This window comes from Pagrus pagrus, assembly GCF_965226575.1.
Source record: "Pagrus pagrus genome assembly, chromosome: 10".
NCBI classification, from domain to species: Eukaryota; Metazoa; Chordata; class Actinopteri; order Spariformes; family Sparidae; genus Pagrus; species Pagrus pagrus.
In genome coordinates, this window is record NC_140194.1 from 17,244,714 (window position 1) to 17,260,752 (window position 16,039).

At 39.2% G+C, this 16,039-nt stretch overlaps 3 protein-coding genes across 3 annotated transcripts; 2 read left to right on the forward strand and 1 right to left on the reverse strand.

Moving 5' to 3' along the window:
- Window positions 1-3,250: 3,250 nt before the first annotated feature.
- On the reverse strand, window positions 3,251-13,734 carry LOC311263985 (uncharacterized protein). Its single transcript, XM_084364460.1, has 4 exons — window positions 13,529-13,734; window positions 13,044-13,133; window positions 7,499-7,744; window positions 3,251-4,287 (listed from the first exon to the last, which is right to left on the reverse strand). Exons 1-4 carry the CDS (start codon window positions 13,587-13,589, stop codon window positions 4,016-4,018), a joined length of 669 nt encoding a protein of 222 aa, XP_084220586.1. The 5' UTR covers window positions 13,590-13,734; the 3' UTR covers window positions 3,251-4,015.
- On the forward strand, window positions 5,364-7,305 carry LOC311263983 (nuclear factor 7, brain-like). Its single transcript, XM_084364458.1, has one exon. It carries the CDS (start codon window positions 5,425-5,427, stop codon window positions 6,802-6,804), a length of 1,380 nt encoding a protein of 459 aa, XP_084220584.1. The 5' UTR covers window positions 5,364-5,424; the 3' UTR covers window positions 6,805-7,305.
- Window positions 9,293-12,533, forward strand: LOC311263984 (E3 ubiquitin-protein ligase TRIM39-like). The gene has a single exon (XM_084364459.1). It carries the CDS (start codon window positions 9,302-9,304, stop codon window positions 10,619-10,621), a length of 1,320 nt encoding a protein of 439 aa, XP_084220585.1. The 5' UTR covers window positions 9,293-9,301; the 3' UTR covers window positions 10,622-12,533.
- Window positions 13,735-16,039: the final 2,305 nt, after the last annotated feature.

Here is a 16,039-nt window from a genome sequence, read left to right on the forward strand (position 1 = left end):
AAATCTCAGTAATTTTTAGCTAAATTAAAGTAGATTACAAAGACTTTTGTAATGTCTTAACCTGCAACAAAAAAATCGGTAAATAGACTGATTTGATTTTAATCTGTCCTCAACATACATATAACACCTCTCCAAATATCGACAAAACAAGAAGAAAAGATGAGAGAAAGAAAAGAAATATATTAAAACCAACATTGCACATGAACTTAATAAAACAAAAGATATAAAGTTAAATAAACTATAAATAGAATTAATAACACGTGCATTAAACAGAAGCAAAACCTGAAATGGTACACTTGAATATACTGTTTTAAAAGGGATCCTCACCTGCCCCAAAGCATCATAACAAAGACTGATGCCTCTGCTACATATGACTTGTAACATGCAGATTTAATAGTATGCAAATATTACATTTTCTAAAATATAATACGTTAACTGTAATGAGATGTTTTTAAAACCTCTAATAGATCCTGAGGAGCTGACACAACAGTTATTAAACAATTGATGGACAGTGCCATCAGAAATTCCAGTTTCTGCTTATTACACGTAGTTGAGCTGTAGACTGATGTCTTGTTGAGGACTATATATTCAGTACTCACCTCTCTTATGCTGGAATCACTCCTTATATTGCATTTATTGTGTGCTGAACCTGTTTTAGATTCCAGGTGTCTAATATTCAAGATAGAAATGCAGCTTGCCATCAATATTTCATGCACAGCCATTTTTAACCCAGCCCTCATTAGCTATGTTTTGATGTACTTCACATTACCCTCCTCCTCTCGCACTCCCAAACACATGAAACTTGATGGTATGCGTTGGTTTAGAAACCATTCCCCTCACTTATTAAAATGAGACAATGTGTTTATGATTGCCCCCCTCTGCTGTGTCTCTCTTCCCTTTGATCCGTCCTCTCTGCGTCAGACTCAAATGTTAGATATTCAAATCTGGTTACGTTTATTTTTGTTTCCTTTACAGCAGATGGGCACATCTGACAGACTGACTATTAGGTGTTATTATTTCCCCTTTTTTCAATAGACGGCACTTCATACACTACACGTAAACCTTGTTTTGATTGAGGAGGTTACAACCGTTGTCATGAAGCTTTGGAGGCATGCGAGAATACAAATAGACAGATTCTGAATAAAAAGTGTTGAAAGGGTTGTTTTTGAAAAGCAACTCAGGTTTAAAACAAACCGCTCCTCGCTGGGTCATCCTCCATCTGTGATGCCCAGTCTTGTTATCTCAATAGACTGCCAGTCCAACAACTGTTAAAAAAAAACAGGGTGTCGGTATTCAACCTCAAGCCTCCGACGCGTGATGAGGATGTCAACCGAACAGGCCATTTTATTAAGAATCTTTCTGCAATGATACCAATGATTGACTGTCGCCCAAATGAAAGCGTGACACAAAATATCAACATAAGAAAAGTCAGGTATTTTTGAAGCTGTAACAATAAGCATGATGGTGAGAAACCAAAAAGATTGTTATTTATTCATTTAACTAGCATTCATACTAAGGCTGTAAATCAATCCTTATCTTATTCTAAGTGCTTTATTTTATCATATGCAACTGGACTTGTTTCAGTTTCTTGAAGACGTTTCACCTCTCATGTTCAGAACTGAAGGAGCCCCTTGGATGAGAGGTGAAAATGTGCTATAGCCTACGATATATTAACATGACCTGAATGACTGAGAAATCTTCATCATCCTTTCCACAGCGGGCTTGACCCCGTGTCTCCTTCCAACCTAAAGGAAAAGTTGAACTGGACAACAGAAATTCATTCAATTGACACAATTTAGAAGCTGAAACCAGAAGATGTTTGGCATTTTTGCATGAATGATGAATCTATTATCCAAATAGTTGCTGTTTACTGTTTTTTGGTCAACTTACCGATTTATAAAAAGCAAATTACAAAAATGAACTTTCTCTGTTTCCTGCATATAATCGTACCAAAAGCAGTAAAAAAATAACCTCTGCTATGTTTTTGTCTGTGTCCACTGGTTTGTTTGTTGGTTCGTCAGCAGGATTAGACAAAAACTACTGCACAGATTTCCACGAAACTTGGATGGTGGGTGGGTCTGGGCCCTGAATAGACCACATAAACTTTTGGTGTGGCTCCAGATGAAGGGACATTTTTTCTCTCTTTCTTTAACATTGCTAGATATGGCATTTATTTGACATTTTCGTGAATTTATCAGAGAATAATGCGTGGATCCTGGTGAAAAAAATCAGGCGTATAAAGGTGGCTGGTATCTATAAGTGAGAACAATTTGATGCGGATCCAAATAAAAATCTGAATCCAGCAGATTTGAATGTTTTTATTTGATATTGGATTATTAATTTTAGTTTGTAAATTTTTTGTTATGTTCAGCATAAAATGAAAGTGATACAAGTGGTACTGTCACATATGTTTAAGTGTTGATATCAGTCTAAAGTCAAATACAGTGCGCACAGTACATAATTCAATACTGTGGCTGCAACATATGTCGGTTTTGAATTCCCTCTGACACTATCAGCTGTTTGTGATTTGTGGAGGTAGACATCAGCTGCGGGTAAAGGGTATAACAAATTGAGGGGGACAAGTGGAACAAACCTGAGTGTTTATTTGTTGGTGTACGCTCGCCATGCTGTAAATTAGACGTCACCGCTGTTTCTTGTCACCGGCAGAATCCAAACGTGTTGTGGGCAAAAGAGATACTTAAATTCGATTTACTCGCTCTAACGTGATTTAAATGAGCCTCTTGGCTCACCCGGACAGATTGACAGCGTTGTCTTTATCGCCGCTTTGTTTTATTTTTGGCTGTTTACTCTGCCTCTCTGCTGTCATCTCACACGACAACTATAAAGGAGCCGGCTTCGATCTTCCAAGATCTGGAGAGAATAAGCAGCCTTTTATGTTCTAAGTGCTTCATATGACAAATATGAAAAAGGATTCAAGAGAGAGCTGACAAGTTTTTTGTCGCCCTGTTCCTCAGCTGCAAAGAGCTGTGCAGGGAGAAGTCAAACCTGCAATCTTATAACATGAGAACCCGTACAAAACTGAGCAAAGAGGTCTCATTCAGGGTCTTGTGGGTCAGAGTCATTAAATGCAACTCAATGTACAAAAGAGACATGTCTGTGGAATAAAGCCTGAGTCTTGAATAGCTCCTAAAGAGCAGTACAGCGAGTTTATGTGCTTGTTCATGAAACAAATAACCGTGTGCAGCAATGTGATCAAGAACAACAACACTAGTCCATAATGAGTCCCACACAGGCTTCAGTTTTATTCACCCAGGATATCTAAACAGATTTAACTAGCACAACAAATGACCTCGACGAAATTTCTTTTAATATTTCAGAAAGGTCCTTGAATGTATTTTCAAGATAATCAACCAGAAGGTAAATAATTCATCCGCTCCTTCCTACCGTCGGGGTGGTTTTAATGAGCTGAGAATGCACTGATGGTAAAGAAATAGTTTGACATTTAGGGAACTAAAGCTCATTTACCTTCTTGTGGAGCGATGGATGAGAACACCACTCTCACATCTGGAGCCAGAAGGGCAGTTAGCTTAGCTTAGAATGATTACTGGAAACGGGGAGACTGCTGGAAGTCAATGCCAAGAAATACTCTGCAAATAACCTTCATAAAATTTACAGCAACATTTACTCTCACTAAAAACACAAATTGACAATCATTAATTCTATAATTTGTGTAATTTAGAGTTTATTTGGAAGATGGATTTTTACATTATTTTTCTTTTCTCTTGATTGAGCCAGACTAGCTGTGTCCCACATCTTACAGCCATTATGCTAAGCTAAGCTAATTGCCTCCTGACTCCAGCTCCCACTTAATGCACAGTCATGAGATTGTCATCAATCTTCTCTTCTAATTATTGGACAGAATATAAGTATGAACCTGAGCTTCACAACTTTGAGGTCAAAAAAGATGACGTTTGTTTGGTCACACGAAATGTCATTGTAGCACTAATGAGTCCTACATTTGTTTCAGTCTCATCATCAGTGTCTTAGTCCACTTCTAGCTGCGATGGCAGATCTCGCAGCACTCCAGACAAAACTCGAGACACTCGGTCGGCTCGCAGCAGGACTCGAACAGCACCGAGTGGCAGTGGGCGCTGCAGTTGAGCTCCTCCACAGGCGCCTCTTGGATGGCCGCACAACAGCGGGCGCAGGCGTGGCAGCAGGAGGAGCAGAGGGTGTGGAGGCAGGAGGAACAGACCTCTAAGAGACTCAGGAGCAGCACCGAGCCCTGGCACCACAGGCACGCCAGCAGCAGCTGTACACAGGAGTCTGTGGGTAACACAGAGAGGAAACGTGATTTAGCAGCAAATCTCACAGCTGAGGTCACAAAAAAGCTGTCGTATGTTGTAAAAGGCTGTCAGACAGCATCAGAAATGGGGATTAACGATTCTATTAACCCTAAATTAATCTCTTGCATGTTTGTTTGTTATGTAGAACTTAAAAGAGAAACAACTCTGCTGCAGTGATCAAGTGTGATTGTGTTTACTTAATCACAGAGCTTCGTTCAGCCCTCGAGGGAAAATGAAAAAGGCCACAGAGGCTGCCGGTGATGAACAACAGCTAGGAAGAAGCTGTCACAACATAATTGCTCTCCTACTCAAATTAGGTGCATACATTAACCCCAGCGGTGCGTTACGGAGCATCTCTCGCGATCCTAGCCGTTGTATTATTACTCAGCTACCGTTCTTCCTCACAAGCACCGGATAGTGAGTGAGCTCATGCAAATCGAGCTGTTTTATCCTGTTTACTCCAGGAAGTAAATGAAAAGGAGGTGGCAGAATTCCCTGGGGAGTGGGGTCCAGCGTTTTCCTGCTCAGCCGCCCCAATTATACACCCCCCGCACATAACATATGCTAATATCTATATGTGTGTGTAGATGAAAAAGGAGCATTATGTATGGCTACCGTATTGGTTTAATGTGTAACTTCATAGAGATAACAACATGAACACAATGATAAACAAGGAGTGGCCCTCTGCAACGCTTTGATAAAACTGGAATAAAGTGCAGCAGTTTGAAAGTCTTCAAGGGAAACTTTTTAGAGCTCCATTCGTGTAGAAAGATTAGATCGTTGTCTTTGGTGGCAACAGAAAAATCAGTCGAATGTAAACACGGTTCTGATGTTTGCCTGTTGGTACTAATTTTCCCATGAGAATGAAAGATGACCAAATTTGTTGAATTACAGTTGTTGTAATTTACCGACCTGAATTTAATCTCGTTTCAATTTCCAATAAATAAATATAATATTCCAATGATGAGGATCTTTCTCCTCTGATTAAGATTTCTTGTACTGAACTAGTAAAGTGATGAAATGCGTCAACATCAACCTGCTGCTGGCTGATAAAAATGATAAGACTCAAAGTGAAAGTAAATGAGGCAACGTTCTCCAGCAGGGAGGGCAAACTGGAATGACTCGCTGTTTTAACGCGCTGTCTGCTGTGTTATCAACTTCACTCAGAGACAAGATGGCTTCAAGAACGGAGCAGGAGCTCTGCTGTCCGCTGTGTCAGGAAGTTTTTAAACATCATGTTCTTCTGTCATGTAGCCACAGCTTCTGTGGAGACTGTCTGAAGAGCTGGTGGAGAGAGAAACAAATAAGAGAGTGTCCAGTTTGTAAGAGAAGAGTTTCAATGAATCAAATTGTAACGTTCTGCAGCGAGCACGTTAAGAAACTTGACTTCTTCTGTCTGGACCATCAAGAGCCACTGTGTCTCATCTGCAGAGATTCAGAAGATCACATCAACCACACAGTCAGACCCATCGATGAAGCTGCATCACAACTCAAGGAGAAACTTCAGGAAACTCTGGAGCGCTTTAAGGAGAAGTTGAAGGTTTTTGAAGAAGTTCAAGAGAAGTTTGATCAAACAGCAAAACACATGAAGGTCCAGGCCCGACACACAGAGAGGCACATTAAGGAGCAGTTTAAGAGGCTACACCAGTTTCTAGAAGAGGAAGAGGAGGCCAGGGTGGCTGCACTGAGGGAGGAAGAGGAGCAGAAGAGTCAGATGATGAAGGAGAAGATGGAGGCTCTGAGCAAAGAGATCGTAGATCTTTCAGACACAGTCAGAGCCACAGAGGAGGAGCTGAGAGCTGAAGATGTCTCAATCCTGCAAAACTACAAGGAGGCAGTGGAAAGAGTCCAGCAGCAAGTCCTGCCGGATGATCCACAGCTGCCCTCTGGAGCTCTGATAGACCAGGCTAAACACCTGGGCAACCTGACCTTCAACATCTGGAACAAGATGCAGGACATGGTGTCTTACAGTCCTGTGATTCTGGACCCAAACACTGAAAATCCAGACCTCATCCTGTCTGAAGATCTGACCAGTGTGAGACAAGGAGAGAGACGTCAGCTTCCTGATAACCCAGAGAGGATGGATTCTTACATCACTGTCCTGGGTTCTGAGGGTTTTAAATCTGGGACTCACAGCTGGGATGTCGAGGTAGGAGACAGTGGACACTGGGTACTGGGTGTGTTAACGGAGTCTTTCAAGAGGAAGGGAGCCACACACTCAGGATTCTGGGAAATAAGGTACCAGGAAGGTAAATACTTAGCACAGTCATCAACAGATAAAGTCACTAATCTCACAGAAGTGCAGAAGAAGATCCAGAGGATCAGAATGAATCTGGACTGGAACAAAGGAAAGATGTCCTTCTCTGATTTTGACACTAACACACACATTTACACCTTCACAGAAACTTTCACTGAGAGGACATTTCCATTTATCACCAATAAGGATAAACACCCTCTGAAGATATTACCCACGAAGGTCTGTGTGGCATTCACATGATTATGATGTTGTTTATTTGATTGTTTTTGTTATTTCATATGATAATCTGCTTTTCGTTTATAAGATCAACCTTTTTTATGTGTGAAATGATTTCACTTAGTTTGATACTATGTCATTCAAAATTATTTTTGACTTGTGTGTGAATTATTGCATGTTTGAGCAACCAGATCCAAAGGTTGATTCAAATTCTGCTCCAGTTTATCAAATCTAATATGTTTGATTACAAAATCATGAAATGTTTAAATGTGTTAAATATATAAGTTTCAATATATATGTGCAAGTTTTCTTGCTGAAAGGAAGCAGAGACGGTTCTGTCTGTGAAAGTGTATAAAGTTGTTTTATATCATATTTAAGGTGGACGGCTCAGTTTTATGGCAGACGTTTCATTTTAAGGTGGACGTCAAAATATAAATGACTGATGATGTGTGTTCAGTGCTAATGTAACCTGGTATTTGAACTGTCTTTTGGTCAATTAATCAATAAAATGTTTATTTCGTTTTCGCTCTACTTGTCATTTTTAAAGAAAATATACAGATTGTAGATTTGACGTCGACTAAGAATAAACCGAGCTTCAGCAGCTTCAGCATTGCAGCATTACTTACTACCATTATCGAGATAAATGTGACAACTTATCATGATGTCAGTTTTAGATCATATTTTCTGGTGTCAGCGTGAGACACGTTATTGTGCCTACCAGCAGGTGAAGCAGTATTTTGGTGTGATCCAGCCACATTGCTCCTGCTCCTGCTCCTCCTGCTGCTTCTGCTGCTGTGCACCGATGAGCTGGAGCCCTGTAGAGAGACAGGTGGCAGTCTGTGGTCCGGGACTGCGAGGCCACATGGTGGGCAGGTGGGTTTCTGCAGGTCGCACTGAGGCTTCTTAAACTCTGCTGGCTCCTGTGAGGCGGCTGCTGGTGGGGCTGCAGCAGGTAGAGGCTGGGCTGGGCAACAAAAAACAAAAAAAACAAACGGCAAAGATTGTCTCACCTGATCATCAACTTCTCAGTGAACACAAAACAAGTTCAAGCTGTAATTAACTTGGTTTTTGAAACTAGACAGTGCAGAAAGGACAGACTGGAACGTATAAATCAGTTTTTGGGCACAGACTTATTGTTTGTATGGAAGCATATTGCTGCCAGAAAAAGAAAAAAAAGAGTCAGTATGACGTTATAAAATAAAAAGTTTATTCTAATAACAAGATGTTTTTCACATTATAATATTTTTTCATGTTATTACAACAAACCAAAGTGTTATAACATGAAACCTTTCTTTCTCCAACAAAAACAAACAACAAGAAAGGTTTTTTGTCAACATGATGAGTTTCAAGGGAAACTTTTAGAGCTCCATTTGTGCAGAAATATTAGATCGTTGTCTTTGGTAGTAACAGAAAAATCATTCGAATGTAAACACAGTTCTGATGTGTACCTGTTGGTACTAATTTTCCCATGAGAATGAAAGATGACCAAATTTGTTGAATTACAGTTATTGTAATTTACCGACCTGAATTTACTCTTGTTTCAATTTCCAATAAATAAATATAATATTCAATGACAATATTCCATGAAATTAAACTCATAGTAGATAGAACAACAACAGCCCAGCTTGAAAACTCCTCATCCACTGTATGGGAGGTGATGCTCCCCAGTGAAGAACCTGGGGACCTCAGCATCTTCATCATTGCCCCAGGGCAAAAACATTTTGTCATTTTGCGGAAGACATTTAGATATCTGAAGATGTACCCACCACTGGACATCTTGTAAAAATGTTTGGATTTTTCCCTGGAGGTTTGTGCAGGAGACATTGTTTCATTTGTATTACCAAGTAAAGCACTGCTCATAGACTATAATATAAGAAAGTATCATTATCATTATTAACTAGAAAAATGTGTGAACAGTAACTTAATCCTCATAATTTCATTAATAAGCCAGTGCTTAATGCTTAATATTGAATTAACTAATGATAATACAATCTTTTTAAATGAATAGATCACATGGATACCATTAGAGGGGCTCTGTGTAGTTTTGGAGGAGAAATTCAAACTGTTAATGAGGTAATAATATAAACTCAGAGATATTTATTTGTTCCATAACTGAATAAACAATCTGTTCTCAGAGGAAAATAACTGTGTTGTTCTTTAAGGTCAGTTTGTTTATTTAGTTTGTTTAATCATAAAAAAAAAAAATCAGTAAATGAGGATTTTTCTCTTCTGATTAAGATTTCTTCCCAAAACTACAAAGTTCACCTTTAATGAATGAAACTACAAAGCTAATGTTAATTAATGTGTCCTCATTGTAAATTGTTTACAGGATGGAGTACTGAAGTAGTGAACTAGTAGAGTGATAAAATGCATCAACATCAACCTGCTGCTGGCTGATAAAAATGATAAGACTCAAAGTGAAAGTAAATGAGGCAACGTTCTCCAGCAGGGAGGGCAAACTGGAATGACTCGCTGTTTTAACGCGCTGTCTGCTGTGTTATCAACTTCACTCAGAGACAAGATGGCTTCAAGAACGGAGCGGGAGCTCTGCTGTCCGCTGTGTCAGGAAGTTTTTAAAAATCCTGTTCTTCTGTCATGTAGCCACAGCTTCTGTGGAGACTGTCTGAAGAGCTGGTGGAGAGAGGAACAAATAAGAGAGTGTCCAGTTTGTAAGAGAAGAGTTTCGATGAATCAACCTATAACGTTCTGCAGCGAGCACGTTAAGAAACTCGACTTCTTCTGTCTGGACCATCAAGAGCCACTGTGTCTCATCTGCAGAGATTCAGAAGATCACATCAACCACACAGTCAGACCCATCGATGAAGCTGCATCACAACTCAAGGAGAAACTTCAGGAAACTCTGGAGCGCTTTAAGGAGAAGTTGAAGGTTTTTGAAGAAGTTCAAGAGAAGTTTGATCAAACAGCACAACACATGAAGGTCCAGGCCCGACACACAGAGAGGCAGATTAAGGAGCAGTTTAAGAGGCTACACCAGTTTCTAGAAGAGGAAGAGGAGGCCAGGTTGGCTGTACTGAGGGAGGAAGAGGAGCAGAAGAGTGAGATGATGAAGGAGAAGATGGAGGCTCTGAGCAAAGAGATCGTAGATCTTTCAGACACAGTCAGAGCCACAGAGGAGGAGCTGAGAGCTGAAGATGTCTCATTCCTGCAAAACTACAAGGAGGCAGTGGAAAGAGTCCAGCAGCAAGTCCTGCCGGATGATCCACAGCTGCCCTCTGGAGCTCTGATAGACCAGGCTAAACACCTGGGCAACCTGACCTTCAACATCTGGAACAAGATGCAGGACATGGTGTCTTACAGTCCTGTGATTCTGGTCCCAAACACTGAAAATCCAGACCTCATCCTGTCTGAAGATCTGACCAGTGTGAGAAAAGGAGAGAGACGTCAGCTTCCTGATAACCCAGAGAGGATGGATTCTTACATCACTGTCCTGGGTTCTGAGGGTTTTAAATCTGGGACTCACAGCTGGGATGTCGAGGTAGGAGACAGTGGACACTGGGTACTGGGTGTGTTAACGGAGTCTTTTAAGAGGAAGGGAGCCATACAATCAGGATTCTGGGAAATAAGGTACAAGAAAGGTAAATACTTAGCACAGTCATCAACAGATTCATTCACTGTTCTTGGAGTGCAGAAGAAGATCCAGAGGATCAGAATCAATCTGGACTGGAACAGAGGAAAGATGTCCTTCTCTGATTTTGACACTAACACACACATACACACCTTCACAGAAACTTTCACTGAGAGGACATTTCCATTTATCACCAATAAGGATAAACACCCTCTGAAGATATTACCCACGAAGGTCCGTGTGGCAGTCGCATGATTACACGACTCACAAAAAGTTAGGGATATTTGACAAGAATGTCCCATAAAAAGTTCATGCTATTCTTTTCTATTGTTCTTCTATGTTCATGATATTCTACCATGAAAGCAGGGCATTTAAGTAGAAGGAATTAATGGTAATTTCTTTATCTCAAACAAGAGCTAACAACAGTGGTGGCTGTACCACAACAAAAAATCTCAACGTCTCAATAACTTGATCAATTTTAAAGTGATGATGTCAAAATTTTAACATCATGATGAAGAGGACTGTTTGAATACAAATTGTCATTGAACCAGAACATTTAGAGGTTCAATGACAACTGAACCACTAAATCAGACAGGTGTTGTGATTTTCTCGGTTAATCACCTTGTTACAGAACAGCATGTTATTCAATAAGTACTGAAACATTGAACAATTGGACATGTGCATTCAAAAGTTTAGAGAAGGTTAACTTAAGTTCCCCTGTCAAGGTTATAGTGCATTTTACGTGCATTCTGAAATTTAATCCAAAAGCCAAACATCCCTAACTTTTTGTGAGTAGTGTATATTTATAATGTTTATTTGATTGTTTCTGTTATTTCGTATGATAATCTGCTTTTTGTTTATAAGATCAATCTTTTTTATGTGTGAAATGATTTCACTTAGTTTGATACTGTCTTTTTTAAAATTTTTCAAAATGATTTTTGACTTGTGTGTGAATTATTGCATGTTTGAGCAACCAGATCCAAAGGTTGATTCAAATTCTGCTCCAGTTTATCAAATCTAATATGTTTGATTCCAAAATCATGAAATGTTTAAATGTGTTAAATATATAAATTTCAATATATATGTTCAAGTGTTCTTGCTGAATGGAAGCGGAGACGGTGGTTCTGTCTGTAAAAGTGTTTAAAGTCGTTTTATATCATATTTAAGGTGGACAGCTCAGTTTTATGGAAGATGTCTCATTTTTAAGGTGGACATCAAAATATAAATGACTGATGATGTGTGTTCAGTGCTAATGTAACCTGATTGATAAGTATTAAACAGTTTTTGGGCATTTATTGTTTTGTATGGAAGCATATTGCTGCCAGAAATAGAAAAAATCAGTACCACGTCATAAAAATAAATAGTTTATTCACAGTATAAGTATAATATTTTTTTGATGTTATTACAACATACCAAAGTGTAACATGAAACCTTTCTTTCTCAAACAAAAACGAACCACATGAAAAGTTTTTTGTCAACGTGTTAAGTTTGTATGTGGGATCAATATCACATTATAACTTGAATAGTTTATTCTTATAATGTTTTTCACATTGAAACAAGATTTTTTCACAGAATTATGCCGACTTATACTTATTATTTATCATGTTTCACCCCAAGCATGAAGTTGAACTTCTCAATTCATCAGTTCTCTGCATATTATTTTCTCATTACAACAATATAAGTTCTCATGTTATAACGTAAAACATCTCACGTGTTAACAAGATAAATAGTACATTGTTGTAACAAGATAAGTTGAATGTTAATACATGACATGTTTGTGTGTTATAATAACATAAAACTATCTTGTTATATTATGAAACTTTTGGAGTTAGAATGTTAAACTGATCTGCTTTTCTATTCCTGGCTGTATACATATAATAGCTTTACTGCTGCTATTAATCATACCGCTGTCTCTTTTACCTTGTAATTTAGTCTTTAATCGCTCTGGTATAGTTTCTACTTTTACTTCTTTATTTAATCTTTATTTAAATTCTGTTTATTTATTTTGGTATTTCTCTGTTTATCTGTACTTGTTTCTGTGCTGCTGCAACGATGCAATTTCTCCTTTTTCAACAATATTTTGAGAATTTGAAGAGTTTGAAACAAGGCTGTTTGCAATTACATTTTGGTCGAGAACTTGTTCCAATAAATTACAATGAAGAGTGAAGGGCTCCCATATTATTATTATTATTATTAGCTAATTTTGTGGCCCCGTCTTGTAGATGGCCCCTGTGTCAAACCTTTGCCGGGTGCAAGGCAATTTATTTCTTATTACTGATCATTATTGTCGCCAGATCTTCAGGATTCTTCTTCCTCCATCACCACCATCAGTGTCTAGACTCCATCAGGGGGTTTCCTATGCACAGCTTCATCACCTCCCCAAATATTGCTTCATCACGATGGAGTCTAACCGCCAAAGACTTTTTCATTCTCTTTTGTACAGTACACATGTCAAAAAATCTTCATGTTCACTTAAAAAATTACAAGCCTCTCCTGATTGAACTGAATGTGATTAATCCTACAAGTTCACTATCCTACTTGATGTGAGACTGGGTTGCACATACTGTTCCTCCCCAACTGATTTGTTGTGCAGCCGAACCCCTCATCGGGAGTCACAACAACATTTAATTGTGGTCACTGTATTGTTTGCTGTACAGGTCTCAGGGTTTCTACTCACTGCTGATGAGGTCAGTGGGGATGGTATTTCCTCTGCTAACAGGGTCACGTGCTGGAAGGATTTCCTGGGCTGATTTTAAAGACCCATTACCTTGAGACACATCAAAAGAAAGGCGTGTTAGCTGAAGAGTTATTGAAAGATATGAAACACGCCTACATCAAAAATCTGGAAATGGAAAGGATTTTTAAAAACTTTTTTTTTTAATTTCCCCATAAATACAACAGTAATTAATCAGAATCACTGGCAGTTAATATGTGCAGTGCAATCCTGCCTTAAAGAGCTTTAACTTCAGTGGGAACTTTTTGTGTCTCCTGATATTTTCAGTGTGTTTTCAGGCTTTTTAACACCCTGCACTGAGGGGCATTTCTTGGAGAAACACTGAAACCTTTCATTATTCTGTGAAGCTTAAAACAAGTGGCCAGAGCAGCAGGAATGTATTATGAAAATAAACTGCTTTTATCTCAGGTTAGATCATGAGTACTTGCCTTTAGTCGGGTTGCTCTGTTCCTCCGTCCCGTCCGCAGGTAAATGGTCTCCTGGTAACATGTCTGACGCTCATGACTGCTCAGCGTCTCTGTTACATTTTGTTCAGCCGTCCACCATGTCCATCCTCCTGCTTCTGTCCACACCAAGAGGTCAGGAAACCTCCAACAACACCCAACATGCCGGCCTGAGTCACTGCTCAGGAGACTGTGAGCTGTACTCTGTGTGTGTGTGTGTGTGTGTGTGTGTTTGTTGTTGTTCAGTGACTTAATAACACTCCCCTTCCTAGTAGATCCCTGAGAGGCTGCTCTGAACATGCTGATCACAGAACAGCAGAGACGGCCGCGGCCTGTCTGTGTGACTTTATGGTCCCTTCTGCTTTTAGTCACCTAACACAATGGAGACACATGCCCCACAAGTGTGTCAGCTGTATGAATGCATGCGCACACACACACACGCACACACACACACACACACACACACACACACACACACACACACACACACACACACACACACACACTTATATGAACCTGTCATAGTTGATACATTCTAGTATTAAGTATACAAATACATGTAATAACTAGTTTGTTTTTTGTCATGTTTTGGTAACACTTTAAATTTTGAGTTAAACAACAAACAATGAAACCATTTATTGTGTATTGTTAAGTTGCAACTAATATTTATAACACTTCATAAATGGTTAAAAACAAAATACTGGATAGTCATAAAGTTGTGACTGATGTTTATAAACCGTAACAATTGCTTAATAAATACTTAATAAAGCATTTCATTTTTTGTTAACAGTGTATGTAAGAATAATTACTAACTGCTGCTAACTGTAGCTACCCTAAACTAGTTAGCTCAGTTAGCTGTGCAGTTAGGAGTCCAGACTTGGAGCTCAGAGCACTGGGGAAATGTTTGTGCTTGCACCGCTAGCACAGCAGCTTTGGACCAGGACAGGCCAGGGCTAGTTGGTTAGCATGCTAATTTCAGCAAATATCTCTGCATTACCTTCACATAGACATCATTATGTTAGAACTGCTATTTCTTCAAATTCTCTTGATGATTTCAGTTTTTTTTTTACGTTTCCACTAAAATTCACGCTACCTTTAACTACATTTTGCTGTAGCTGGCTGGTGGTTCATCTACATTCATATTTACATAAGCAGTTGAATTATTCATTTTATTATATATTTGGCCATTTCTTGTGTTAAAACCACTTAAACCTCAAACAATATTGGGCAATAAGTGGAAAGGAATTATGTTTTTGTTTTATTCCATTGCCTCTCTTCTATAACTGAACCGCATTTGACCGCCCCCGCCCCAATTTTTCTATCATCCTGACCAATGTGAAGGCATGCCCGCTTTACCTTTGTGTAGCACACGAGCAAAAGGGCGCCTGGTGCTCAGTATTCACACAGTGACAGTGTCAACCCTCTGTATCTCAGTCTGAGAAAGAATCACCATGTCTATACTTAAGCAAAGCCTCTCAGTTCGTGTCATGGACTTTCTTGACAAAAAATTAATGTTGAAACTTCTAATAAATTCTCTCTCTTGGATGTTCTGGACAAATTTCAACCCAATCCAGTGAAAAATAAGTGATTGTTGAAGTTTAAAATACACATACAAGGAATCACAAAAATGCTGAAATTTAGTTTGAGGCCAAACTTCAAAAATTGGTATTTGGAGTACAACTATTGGATTTTGTAAGGTCCCACGAATTTAATAGAAGTCAAATCCTTTCCAAAACCGGGAAAAGTTCTGTATTTTGGGTGAGTTTGCATGGAATGACCCAAATACACGACGTTGACTAGCTCCACTAACAAAACCTTAATTCTGAGTTTTATTTCAACCTCCCGAAACAAAATAAATACAGTAATGAATTACAGTCAGTGGCATTTAAATCCTTGTATTTGGAAAATATAATTCATTCCCACAGATGAGGACTTTATGAAGAGATTGGACACATGGGCGACAGCATCATCATCACATGTTGATGAGAAAATGAACAGAGACCAGCCCTTTCACAGGGACTGTTGACTAAGTGCTGTCAAAAGTGCTGCGTTGAAAAACATGTTGACTTGCCCGCCTCACGGTGAGTATACGGCACATCAAAGCAACACATAAGTGAAGCTGTTGAAGTTGTCGAGCACCATGCTAACTTTCAGTCAGTGAATGCGCCGCGTGGAGAGGCAATCAGAGAAGAATGTCATCTAATGGGCTGACAGCGAATCAAAGGAAGCCCTGAGAGGCAACAGCGAACTTAAAGCTAACTCGTTATCAGCCGAGACAATTACTGACATTAGTCAAAACAGGGAAGCCTTTGTTCTGTATTTGGTTGTGAAGTCTGCAGTTACGGCTTCACTTCATGGTGTTCGTCAGTAGCTGATGGGACTGCTTGGGACTGTATGTTCATGGATTCTCTTTTAGCATTTTACTGAAAACCTCCCTTAGAGTTTATTAAAAACAAAAATATTAACAAAAAAATATTAGCTCAGATTTAGCCTAAT

Excerpts from the sequence above, each read along its gene's own strand:
- LOC311263983 (XM_084364458.1), top strand. The coding sequence starts at position 5,425 with ATGACTCGCTGTTTTAACGCGCTGTCTGCTGTGTTATCAACTTCACTC.
- LOC311263984 (XM_084364459.1), top strand. The coding sequence starts at position 9,302 with ATGGCTTCAAGAACGGAGCGGGAGCTCTGCTGTCCGCTGTGTCAGGAA.
- LOC311263985 (XM_084364460.1), bottom strand. The coding sequence starts at position 13,589 with ATGTTACCAGGAGACCATTTACCTGCGGACGGGACGGAGGAACAGAGC. Across the intron at positions 13,134-13,528 it reads ACAGAGCAACCCGACTAAAG|GTAATGGGTCTTTAAAATCA; the intron begins GCAAGTACTCAT and ends ATGTGTCTCAAG. Across the intron at positions 4,288-7,498 it reads AAATACTGCTTCACCTGCTG|ACTCCTGTGTACAGCTGCTG; the intron begins GTAGGCACAATA and ends TGTTACCCACAG.